Below are 13,662 nucleotides of genomic sequence, written 5' to 3' on the forward strand. Positions count from 1 at the left end.
TAGATTTCATGAACTGAACAAGTCTAAAAGGATTTTATTTTCTATGCAAACAGTTGCATGTTGTTTGGACGGGGTATATTTCTTGGAACTCACTACCTGGAAATGCAATAGAAGCAGAAACCCTCATTACATTCAAAAAGTCTCCTGATATGTCATATTCTGCAAGGTGACAGACTAAGAAATGGGAATTGGAATCAGCTGAAACAGATCTTCAGATCCTCGTGAAGCAAACAGCTTTAATTTGAGAAACCAGTCATTTTGAAGATACAACATAATAAAAGCTATTTCATTGAAACTGTTTAATCATTTTTATGTTTTGTTGGCAGATGCAAGTGAATTAGCAGTGCATTAGAATCAATTTCTGGAGGTGGTGTTCAAAGAGAATGGTTTTATTGGCATGGTGCCATGGTGCATTCTGCAGGTTCCAGCAGACAGAAAGCACCTTGGTTTAATGTCTTCGCCAAGAGAATTCCATAATCTTTTGCAAGTTCAGAGGAAGATTGCTGGAAATCTCCACAATTACTATAAGTAGTCATTTGTTGCATTTTAATTCAGCATTTGAATGGAAATTTTGATGGCACATCAGGAACCCTCTTTCCCCCTCTTCCCTAACCAGGAAATTGCATCCTAGCTTATCAGACAGCTCAGCACAGCAATGAAATCTCAAGAATGGTACTGTTGAGTCAAGAAGACATTTGTACCATTTCTGGTACAAATTGGGCTTTAGGTTTGTTAAGACTTCCTGTATCATTTGGTGTACTTGGTTTGGTGTCCAATTTCCTTTCCCTTCTCACTAGGTGGTGAAGTGCACCACACAAAATGTTGGATGAACTCAGCAGGTCAGGTAGCATCTAGGGATGGAAATGAACAGTTGATGCTTCGATCCGAGACACTTTCGCGTTCTGAAGGCCTTAGCCCAAATCCACATCTTGCACATCCCTTTATTGGTCAAGCTGCCCATGCTGCCATTGTTTATTCTCTCCCATATTTTGTTAATATCTATTACAGCATATTATGAAAGTCCTTGCAGGCATCATAATCACATGGTTCTCAGCACCCCTCTCAGTTACCATTAAAAAGCTGACTAACTTGGGTTTTTTATCTATCCAAGCTAATGTTCATATATGGTTGTCTTTATTACAGGAAGGCCAACTTTTTTTTAGTCAGTTCCTACACTGATATTTTGGCATCAATCTCTTCTGTCATGAAAACAGATGCAGAATACTGAAAAGGCCATTCTAAACATTTCAAAGGGAACTTTTCTTACCTTCCACATTATAATTATTTATAGTATATTTCTTCACCAATCTTACTACACAATTCTGCCGCAGTATTACCAAGAATGGACACTTTCAGTTTTCAGATAAAACCAAGCCACAGATCTCTCAGAAGCCTGTCTCAAATTCAGATTTATTTATCATATCCAGACCTAGTGAAATGTGTTAGCAACCAACCAAGAATGTGCTGAGGGTAGCCCACAAACGTCACACATTCCAGTGCCAAAATGGCATGCCACCATGCTCAGCAGAACACAGAACACACCAAGCGAAAAACCCGTTCATCCTTTTTCCACCCACCCATGCACATACTCAGTCCTCTAACCCCAAACAAGCTGTCTTGGGCCTCCAGTGGACTCGTAGATTCACAGACATTAGGTTTCGAACTACTCCAGTGGATTTGCAGACTTAGGGCGCTGGCCATCAGGCCTCCACTTCTGGACTTCTGATCGACCATTTGGATTTCGATCTGGACTTCCAATTGATTTTTGGAATTTGATCTTTGGTATCAACCCAAGAGACCTGCCAATGAGGATGAGTGACAACCCTGAGCGCGAGGTCTTGAACTCCGGTCTCACTGACACGTGTACCTCGAGGATCACCATTGCTCATGCCTCCTGCTTGCACAGAACTTCGACCCCAGAATATGCCAACAACTTGCTGACCTTGGGGGGGGGGGGGGCACAACTCTCATCCTCACTGGTCTGCCGGCTCAGCATCTGACCACATCCACATTGCTGACCCTCGTACGTCAGCAAGAGAGTTTACTCTCTGTCCCATCGTCTAATTTCCCCACATCTGTCCCTAAATTCTAACCTGATCCCTAACTCTCCTCTCTGTCCCCAAAACTACCCCTACGAACTTAAAAAAATGTATTAACCAGTTAACACTGCCTGCTATCTGTGAGAAGGGAACAATCCTGATGGCTTTTCAATGCTCTTGTGTCAGTGCATTCCACTGTGGTACTGGATTCATAATATTTTTCATTCTTTTAATCAGCATAACATGTTATTGTGCTTTGCTTTATAACCCATTGGGACAAATTTCCAGGATATGGCACATACATGTGTACAAAACAGTCAAACAGCAAACTTAAGAGTCACAAACAGTAAACAAATGCAGCTGATACATTAGCTACAGTGAAATACTCTACAAATAGGAACCACCCAGAGCTTATGGGAAACTATCCTGTGTATAGGGATACTTACAGCACTTAATAAAATTTTAAAATTATTCCAGCAAGTTTTAAATAAATAAGCAAAAAGAAAGTAAAAGGGAATCAGAAAGGGTATAATAGTAGCTGCCTTACTGAAAATAACATTTTAAAGAATGGTCAAATACCTATGGGTTGAAGACTTCTAATACCGATGACTATAATTGTATTCAGAAATAAATGACAAGATGGTTGACATTTAGACAAGGAAAATAGTGGTCTGCAGGTGTATCAGGAGCAAGTGGGTAGCTAGAGAAAGGGCAGGTTCCCTTAGGTTGGGGCAATCCATATGTGGAGCAAGATGATGTTGGAGAGATCCTGAATGAATGCTTATTGGTATTCACCAAAGAGATGGACATAGAAGGTAGTGAGTTAAGGGAAGAATATGCTAATAATCTGGAGCAAGAGGAGGTGTTCGAAGTCATTAGATGTGCAAGGGTTGATAAATGCCCAAGACTTCATGAGGGAGGAGGTGGATGGGACCCCGACACTGATTTTTGTATCTTTGTTTAAGAAGGGCAGCTGGGAAACACTAGGTAACTACTTGCCAGTGTAGCTTGCTTCAGTGCTAGGAATATTATTTGAGAAAATCTTAAGGGATATCGATACCATTTATGTACACTTGAAAAGGTAGGTGCTAATCAGGGATGATTTTGTGCGGGGAAATCCTGTTTCATTAATTTGATTGAGTTTCTTGAGAAGGTAACAAGAAGATTGGTGCAAGCATAATGGTAGATGCTATAATAGTGGATTCTAGTAACATGTTTGACAACCTCCACTATGGTGGACACAAAGATCTTGTCTGCTGATGCTGGAATCTGGAGCAACAACCAATCTTAGTGCATCGAGCATTATCTGTGGGGGGGAAAGGAACTGCTGATGTTTCGAGTCAAATCTTGCACATCGGAACTGAGAATGGAGAGAAGGGGAGTAGCAAGAAAAGGACTTTGAGACAATTCGTGGTTGAGTGGTAGATGGGGGCAAACAAAGAAAGAGAAAAAAGTAAAAAAAAGCAACGGATGAAGCCAGGTGGGGTTGGGACTGGGGTGGAGTGGGAGAAATAGGAGTGTGAACCTGACAGAAAGCTGCTGGCCATCTTGCCTCTCCACTCTCAATTTTGCTGTGCAGGATTTGTCTTGAAACATCAACAGTTTCTCTCCCCACCCCCACCACAGATGCTGCCAGACAGGCTAAGGGGATAAAAGGAGAGGGAGGAAAGGCTACCTAAGGTCAGAAATCTCAAGATTCATGCCATTTGGTTGTCAATTACCCAGTAGAATAAAAGATTTTGCTCCTCCAGTATGCAAGACCCAAATGGTATACTGGTCCATCAACCAAAGGCACACAGGTTACCTGACTGACTGGAAGTCTGTGACCAGTGTTATACCACAGGAATTGGTGTTGAGACTCTTGTTGTTTGAGATTATAGTGACTTTGATATGAATGTAGGAAGTGTGATTAGTACGTTTTCAGATGACACAAAAATGGCGCTGTTGGAGTGAGGAAGGTTAACTAAAGCTACAGCTAAAGCAGGGCAGAGCATTGGAACATGAAATTTAATCCCCACAAGCACAAGGTGATACATTCCGGGAAGTCAAAAAGGCATAAGGACATATACAGTAAATGGTAGGGTGCTAAGGAAAGTTGATGAAGGTCGCAGGGGTTCAAGTCCATTGTTCCCTGAAAATGGCAACACAGGTAAGTAGAGTACTGTAGAAGGCATATTGCATGCTTGCCTGCCTTCAAGGATCAGGACATGGAATATAATGGTTGGGATGTAATGTTGCATCTTAACAAATCATATGGAATTATGTAAATTGCAGGTCACCACACTATCGGAAGGATGTGGTTGCACTGGGGAGTGCAGAAGAGATTCACCAGAATACTGTCTGGTTTGAAGGTCTTTAGTTATGGAGAGATATTAAATAGGCTGGGTTTGCTTTCCTTGGGCTGAAGAAGGTTGTGGGTGCTTTGATAAAGGTATATAAATTTATAAGAGGTAAAGAGCCAGAAGTTTTTTTCTCATGGTAGGGCTATCAAAACTAGAGGTCAAAGGTTTAAGTTGAGAGGAAGGAGTTTTAAAGTGGTTTGAGGGGGAAATATTTCACACATAGAGTGGTTGATATCTGGAACTCAGTGCTAAAGGAGGTGGTGAAATATAAACACCTCGTTCAAGACTTGTTGGACTAATGGACCAGTTTCCATGCTGACTGAGCCTATGAGTTGAAAATATCTTCATGTGATGATTTGCAACTTGCATCATGCCCTATATTTACTGGTGGACTTGGCAATAGAAAACAACTTGCTGTTTTCCATGAGTCCATTTCTGATTGGGGACCATGACGGTGTGAATGAAGGGAAACAAAGCACTCCCTTGCTATATACCTGCTTATATTTTAATAGGCATATAGTGAAGAAGTGCTGTACATCCTTTCATGCGCATTCAAGGAATAATTGATCTTGGCAATGGCATGAGGACAACAGAGGTTAAAAGAGTAATCTACTGGTTAAGTTATTAATAATCCAGAGGATGTATTAAAGGTGCTTTAAATGAGACTGGAGCAGGCTGGAGCGACCTTGAAGATATTGTCAGTGATCCCTTTTTCTAAATGCATAAGATAATGACAATGGAATGACTTTGAGAATGTTTGGAATTGCTGTCCTGCCAGGGGTACACCCCAACAGGAGCAAGAGTCTGGGTGTCTAGTCAACCAACTTTTGCAGGTTCACATACCAGACTAATGAAATTACCAACTTAACAGCAATCACAATCATTAAAAAGCAAAAAGTTGAGCAGACACAGTGCAAATTATCTGAAGATGAGGTTGAAAAAAAAACATTATCCCCTAGATAACATGCCCTGCAAAAATAGCCAGAAAAGCATTCAAGGTCATGAAGTGAAATAACATTTCTAGGCAACAATTTCAATGTAATTCTGTTTTATTTCTCAGGTGGAAATAAAAGATCTTATAACACTCTTTGAAGCATGGGAGTGTTCTGATTGTCATAGCTGATATTTGTATCTCAACTGACAACAGTAAAATAGAGTATCATGACTTTAACTGGAATATTGCTTGTGAGGTCTTGCTGCATGCAGACTGGCTAGAAAATTTGTTCCCCCCCACTTCAAAATTTCTACTTGTGCTGCAATTAGTGGAAAGGTAAAACTACATGATCATGCTTTTCAATTGGACTTGTAAAATTTCTGTCTTCAAATCAGTGAAGCCAACAACGGCAACAGCCAATTGTGGAGATGCAACTTCATGGCTAATAAAAATATCTGCAATTCTACGAGTAGGATAACTAGTTTAACAAGACAATATGTAGTACAAAGGCAGCAGATAACAAAGTGCCACAGGTTTGACAAGGTAATCTCAGTGCAAGTGATATTGTTTGGTGGTTTCTATTTACAGTAAGGTACCGTGATAGGAGTTGCAATGTTAATTTGTGAATTCCAGCCATCCAGCACCACCTCACCTACCTTTTCTGGACTCCACTCCCTGGAAAATTGTGGGTGAGATGGAAACTAGTACAGCAAATCTTGGCTCATTAATACAGGTAAAAATCAGGTAGAAAATGAAACTTTTCCCTAAGTATTAAATATGCATACTTCAGCTTTCTGACCAAATATAAAAGAAAAAATTTCAAAATTAAACTTGGAATTAAGAAGAGGAAGTAGGGTTTAAAAAAATTAAAATATTATGCATCAGCAGCACAAGGTTCATTTAGGGTATGTTTTAAGAAATGTTCATATAGAGTATGGTGCAGAGGGATTTCAGTGGAAAGAATGTGTGCTACAAATATAACAACTGAATGGATCCACAATCTATTTTCACACCTGTTACTTCAGATTTTCTACTGTGTCTGGTATATGGCAAGTTCGCACTTGATGTGGCTTGAGACTAATCTCTCTAATGCTGATTTGCTCTCTTGGGCCTAATTGTTTGCAACAAGTAATTAAACATTTTACTCTCCAGAAACATGTTCCAATATGGTCCCAACAAAACGATTTGTTTATAACCAGTTCCTTATCGTATGTGATACACATACCCAATAAAACATGGAAGCCTGATTCATGTACTTGTGAAAGCAATTAAAATAATGCAGTACTTTATTAGCTCTGCCATACAAATAAATCCATGTGTATCTATGTTTGCGAATACAGATTGATAATATATTTTGTGAAGAAGTCTGTTTGTTTAGAAATATTTCCCAAGTGGATCTAAGTGAAATGTTGCAAGATCTATTTTTACACAGAAGCAAGCAGGCAAAGCTCAATATGTGTCTATGAGGAGAAACAGCGACATTTAATGGTTTATTGACATCAAGCAGGAACATAAACAAAGGTGATAGAATTACACAGGAAAATACACAACAGGGGAAAGAAATGACAGATTTGAAATGTGCTTTATTTGCTTTGAAAGCAGTTTGAATGTTCCTTTGTTACTCAATGGACAAATATCGATTTTGTCCATTTAGTTCGATTTTGGAATTGAATTTGCAGATAATAACTGGTTTTGTTCCAAAAATACTATTACCGTTAACATTTCCAATTCAAAAGAAACATATTGTTCTCTAAATCATAGACTCTTTCATCCAATCCAGAAACACATTTCAGGCATTAATTATTCCTTTGCAACTAATTTCCTCACATCACTCCCAGATTCGCTCTCACAAATGCTTTGCTTCCTTACTATTTTTTGATGAACTTGTAATCATGTCACAAACTACATTTAATTTGTGAAGCTATTTTCTAGATTATCTGGATTTTTTTGAACCCATTTCTCAATCAACCCTTCATAAGGCGGAAAAACTTTAGCTTTGTCATTAGTTTTCTTTTTGTTGATCTCATTTGTAACATATGACTCTATGACTCCATATTCTTTAAAATTACTTCTCCCACTTCCGAATGGAAAGCTGAACCTCAAAAGGCAAATGAATATAATTTTTTCTATATGATGATAATGGATTGTAATGTCAGAACATAAAGGACATAGGAGAGTAATAAACATAAAATCGCTAATGATGAGAAATAACAGGACCAATGAAGAGAAAAGATGCAACAGGATAAATAAAGGCTTATTTTAAATTCTGATGGGAAGCTACTTTTTACTGCAACACAGAATCAGGTTCCTTAAAGTTGTCTTAGCCGGGGGAGGTAATAGGTATATGCTCCCACTACTTATTAAATGCTCCCAGTGATGTGCGGCTCAACAAGCCTCTGACAACCAAGTCAACCTCCTGGCCTTCACATGTGGCTTAGCTACTAAGCACGGCAGAATGGTTTCTAGTGACAGGAATAGAGGCAAAGACCAGACACTTAGGGCAGATGGAGCTCATCAGCTGCCTTTGGCAGCTCATCTAGAAGGAAAACTCTAATCTCAAACCACTGCTGCCTTGCGGCCCTACCCACTCATAGGGAAGGGTTTGGGAGTAAACCCAGAGCTGGAGTCCCTAAGGCAGTCCTATGTTGAGATCAACACTGACTGTCAACTCTTGCGATGCCACCGGTGCCAAACTGTATCGGTCTCTGCCATTCCTTTGGATTTATCAGCTGCGTGGAGAGGGGGGCCTCACCAGTGCTTTATAAAGTGTCAACATTACATTCTTGCTTTTATATTCTAGTCCTCTTGAAATGAATGCTAACATCGTATTTGCCTTCCTCACCAGACTCAACCTACAAATTAACCTTTAAGGAATCCTGCACAAGTCCCTTTGCACCTCAGATTTTTGAATTTTTTTCTCCATTTAGAAAATAGTCAACCTTTTCATTCCTTCTACCAAAGTACAGGACCATACACTTCCCAACTCTGTATTCCATCTGCCACTTCTTTGCCCATTCTCCTAATCTAAGTCCTTCTGTAGCTTCCCCATTTCCTCAAAATACCTGCCTCTCCACCTTTCTTAATATCATTTGCAAACTTTGCAACAAAGCCATCAATTCCATCATCCAAATCATTGGCATATAACATAAAAAGAATTGGTCCCAACATAGACACCTGTGGAGCGCCACTAGTCACCAGCAGCCAGTCAGAAAAGGCTCCCTTTTCCCCCTCTCTTTGCCTCCTGCCACTGCTTTAACCATTCTAGAATTTTTCTTGTAGTTCCATGGGCTCATGGCTTGTTAAGCAACTTCATGTGTGCATCCCATCAAAGGCCTTCTGAAAATCTAAGTATACAACATCAACCGATTCTCCTTTGTCTATTCTGCTTGTTATTTCTCCAAAGAACTCCAACAGATTTGTCGGGCAAGATTCTCCCTTGAGGAAACAATGCTGCCTATTTTATGTTGTGTCTCCAAGTACCCTGAGAACTCATCTTTAATAATCAGCTCCAACATCTTCCCAACTACTGAGGTCAGACTAATTGGCATATAGGAGTTTATTACAATTATTAAGTATTAGAAAAAAAATCCTAGAAATAATATTCATAAGCAACTCAGAGCATTTCAGAGTTCATTGATCTGCAAGTACATTCAGATTCAAAGATCATACCAGAGTTCCAAATCCTAGGGTCCAAAAATGTTCATTCCGCACTTCAAGAACGCCATCCAGAGTTGAGACCTGTCACAGAGACACCAAAAAAAAATAACTGCAGTGACTTAAGCCTTAGGATTTACTTTCAGACATGGTTAATATTTCTAAACTAATAAACATCTAGATTTGTTTTCATTAGGAGCTGTCAGGTTATCTATTATATGGCAATACTAAATGGTTTTGAAAAATCAGCTCGTGTGTTACGCTGCTGTCAAACTACTTTTTGTTTCTATTACATGCTCAAAGCATTCATGCTGGACATGGAAAACAACGTGCCTGACAATGGAAAAACAGCTTGGAGAATGGCTCAGGACCTGCTTTTTTGAACTGTCACATTTCTTGCTTCTGCCAAAACTATGATATACTGTCCTCACTGTCAGACGCTCAATTCAATCCCCCATGGGGGAGATTTGACAGAGGTATTGCATACAAAATTATGAAGGGTATAAATGTAGTAAAAGTAAGCAGGCTTTTTTCTCTGGGGTTATGTGAAACTAGAACTGGAGATCATAGGTTAAGGGTGAAAGGTGAAATATTTAAGGGGAACCTGAGGGGGAGCTTTTTCACTCAAAGGGTGGTGGAAGTGTGGAATGAGCTATCTGCAGAAGTGGTGAATGCAGGTTCAATTGCAACATTTAAGAGTAGTTTGGATAGGTGCATGGATAGGAGAGGCATGGACAGCTATAGTCCGGGTGTGGGTTGATGGGACTTGGCAGATTGACGGTTCGGCACGGACAAGGTGGGCCAAAAGACCCATTAATGTGCTGCAACACTCTATTTTTTCTTTCTTTTATTTGCCTACCTCCATCTACCATCCATGTCTCTGTCTCTCAACTCCCCTCCCCCTCTCCTATTTGGCTCAATCTACCTGTCACCCAACCCTAGCCCTTTCTTGGTCAACCAATCAGATTCCTGCTGGCATGGTTTTGCCGTGAAACATCAAACAATTCCTCAATCTGCCCACCCCAAAAAAACCTGTTTAACTGGCTGAGTTGCTTCAGCAGACTGTCATATTTGTTGCTTCTCTTATTACATCGGGATGCCCTAAAGTAACAGAAAATGAAATACTTCTGAAGGGTTTTCATTATTCTAATGTCAAAAAATTGTCAGGTAGACGTTCATAGGAAGGTTACTGGGATCAAGTAGCTAATGGGATATTTTACTGTGTACAAGGCAACATTCAAGTACAAGCTGCTGTAACAAGTTTTCCCCTTTGCTACGTTTGCTGAAGGACAAAAATCAATCAGGAAGAATACCACTCTTCTTCAGATAGGGCATTAAATCTTCTGCATCCACCTCAATTTCATATCTCAAGTGAAAGACAATATTTCAAACAATTTGGCACTCCATTAGTACTATCATAAAATATTTGCTTACGAGTTCATTTTACACACATAATATTTTGGTTTGTTTGTACTTTTGTCTCTATGAGCAAAGACATTTTTGATTTAATCAATTCCATTTTTCTGTTGAGTGGATCAAGAATTTCATCTTGCTTTGTAAATTGGTATCTGGCACTGGCTGATTTTACAGGAAGCATCATCAGTACAATTACATAGAAACATAGAAACATAGAAAATAGGTGCAGGAGTAGGCCATTTGGCCCTTCGAGCCTGCACCGCCATTTATTATGATCATGGCTGATCATCCAACTCAGAACCCCGCCCCAGCCTTCCCTCCATACCCCCTGACCCCCGTAGCCACAAGGGCCATATCTAACTCCCTCTTAAACATAGCCAATGAACTGGCCTCAACAGTTTGCTGTGGCAGAGAATTCCACAGATTCACCACTCTCTGTGTGAAGAAGTTTTTCCTAATCTCGGTCCTAAAAGGCTTCCCCTCTATCCTCAAACTGTGACCCCTCGTTCTGGACTTCCCCAACATCGGGAACAATCTTCCTGCATCTAGCCTGTCCAATCCCTTTAGGATCTTATACGTTTCAATCAGATCCCCCCTCAATCTTCTAAATTCCAACGAGTACAAGCCCAGTTCATCCAGTCTTTCTTCATATGAAAGTCCTGCCATCCCAGGAATCAATCTGGTGAACCTTCTTTGTACTCCCTCTATGGCAAAGATGTCTTTCCTCAGATTAGGGGACCCAAACTGCACACAATACTCCAGGTGTGGTCTCACCAAGGCCTTGTACAACTGCAGTAGTACCTCCCTGCTCCTGTACTCGAATCCTCTCGCTATAAATGCCAGCATACCATTCGCCTTTTTCACCGCCTGCTGTACCTGCATGCCCACTTTCAATGACTGGTGTATAATGACACCCAGGTCTCGTTGCACCTCCCCTTTTCCTAATCGGCCACCATTCAGATAATAATCTGTTTTCCTATTTTTGCCACCAAAGTGGATAACTTCACATTTATCCACATTAAATTGCATCTGCCATGAGTTTGCCCACTCACCCAACCTATCCAAGTCACCCTGCATCCTCTTAGCATCCTCCTCACTGCTAACACTGCCACCCAGCTTCGTGTGATCCGCAAACTTGGAGATGCTGCATTTAATTCCCTCATCCAAGTCATTAATATATATTGTAAACAACTGGGGTCCCAGCACTGAGCCTTGCGGTACCCCACTAGTCACCGCCTGCCATTCTGAAAAGGTCCCGTTTATTCCCACTCTTTGCTTCCTGTCTGCTAACCAATTCTCCACCCACACCAATACCTTACCCCCAATACCGTGTGCTTTAAGTTTGCACACTAATCTCCTGTGTGGGACCTTGTCAAAAGCCTTTTGAAAATCCAAATATACCACATCCACTGGTTCTCCCCTATCCACTCTACTAGTTACATCCTCAAAAAATTCTATGAGATTCGTCAGACATGATTTTCCTTTCACAAATCCATGCTGACTTTGTCCGATCATTTCACCGCTTTCCAAATGTGCTGTTATCACATCCTAGATAACTGACTCCAGCAGTTTCCCCACCACCGACGTTAGGCTAACCGGTCTATAATTCCCCGGTTTCTCTCTCCCTCCTTTTTTAAAAAGTGGGGTTACATTAGCCACCCTCCAATCCTCAGGATCTAGTCCAGAATCTAACGAGTTTTGAAAAATTATCACTAATGCATCCACTATTTCTTGGGCTACTTCCTTAAGCACTCTAGGATGCAGACCATCTGGCCCTGGGGATTTATCTGCCTTCAATCCCTTCAATTTACCTAACACCACTTCCCTACTAACATGTATTTCACTCAGTTCCTCCATCTCACTGGACCCTCTGTCCCTTACTATTTCTGGAAGATTATTTATGTCCTCCTTAGTGAAGACAGAACCAAAGTAATTATTCAATTGGTCTGCCATGTCCTTGCTCCCCATAATCAATTCACTTGTTTCTGTCTGCAGGGGACCTACATTTGTCTTTACCAATCTTTTCCTTTTTACATATCTATAAAAGCTTTTACAGTCCGTTTTTATGTTCTCTGCCAGTTTTCTCTAGAGTATTACCTAGAGTATTTTTTGCTGGACTATGTCTGGTGTCTCGAAGTCTAAAACTCTGATATTTATACTATCATTGGCTATTTAAGTGATCAGAGTATCAACACCAGAGGTAGGTTTCACCCTCTTTATGGAACCGACATAATTCTTAGGATGATCTACGAATTTATAGATTTCAAGTCCTGTTCTTAGTAGGATCTAATCCTCAAACATGAGTGAACAAAACAGAGCTAGGTAAAATAAAACAGATTAAAAGGAATAAGGAAAAATATATTAGAAAAAATAAGGAATTAGGAATAAGAAAAAATAACTGAATACAAACTGAAATGCCAGATGGGCTCAGATAATGTTGAGTGAACAGACACTAATATTTCAGCCATACATGCTTTCAAATGCTTAACATATATGGACACTGGTCAGCTGAGTTTTTATTTAACCACTTGTTTCTGGATTTTTAACTTATTTTGCTTTTTGCTTACACTATTTTAGCAAGAAAATTACATATACGATGCATTGTTATCACATTTTCTCCATTGTAAGAGGACTAACATTAGTCAATAAAATGAAAATGAAAGAAATGTTATAGGTGCCTGCAAAAAGACCTCAATCTTTGCTCAAGAAGATAAGCTACACTGTGGCTGCTTGCAGATCCTCTCTATATATTTCAAATTAATAACAAAGGGAACACTTACGCCAGCTGAAATGCAGCAACATAGGGAATATGGTAAATTGAGAAAAAATTCCAATCTTGAATGTTGCCTTTAAGATCTTAGCATTTTATAATCATAAATAAAAACAGATCCAGCAATTTTTATAGTCACTTTTATCTTGACTCCTGTGAGTGCACAAATGATCAGATTTGTTTTCTCAACTTACACTGGTGAGAAACCAATTTAGGTGCTAGAACATTGAAATCAGGGTGATTGGCAACATTTGAATTTGCTAATGTTGTGATAAAAGCAAATAGATCTATAATTTTCAGAGTAAAGTAAAATGTATACTTATGGGGCCCAAAACTGTTGACAATACTCCAAGTGCGGCCTGACCAGTATCTTATAAAGACTCAGCATTATCTCTTTGCTTTGATATTTTCTTCCTCTTGAAATAATGGCCAACATTGCATTTGCCTTCTTTACCACAGACTCGACCTCCTAGGAGTCTTGCACAAGGACTCCCTCAGTTCCTCTGC

The 13,662-nt window shown here is 39.9% G+C and overlaps 1 protein-coding gene across 1 annotated transcript in view; it reads right to left on the reverse strand.

Moving 5' to 3' along the window:
• slc30a6 (solute carrier family 30 member 6) overlaps positions 1–13,662 on the reverse strand; it is a 174,048-nt gene that overhangs the window by 25,188 nt on the left and 135,198 nt on the right. Inside the window, exon 14 of the mRNA XM_063055565.1 lies at positions 8,985–9,053. Coding sequence (XP_062911635.1) covers positions 8,985–9,053 — 69 coding nt within the window. The remainder of the gene's footprint in view (positions 1–8,984; positions 9,054–13,662) is intronic.

This window comes from Mobula hypostoma, chromosome 8, assembly GCF_963921235.1.
Source record: "Mobula hypostoma chromosome 8, sMobHyp1.1, whole genome shotgun sequence".
NCBI classification, from domain to species: domain Eukaryota; kingdom Metazoa; phylum Chordata; class Chondrichthyes; order Myliobatiformes; family Myliobatidae; genus Mobula; species Mobula hypostoma.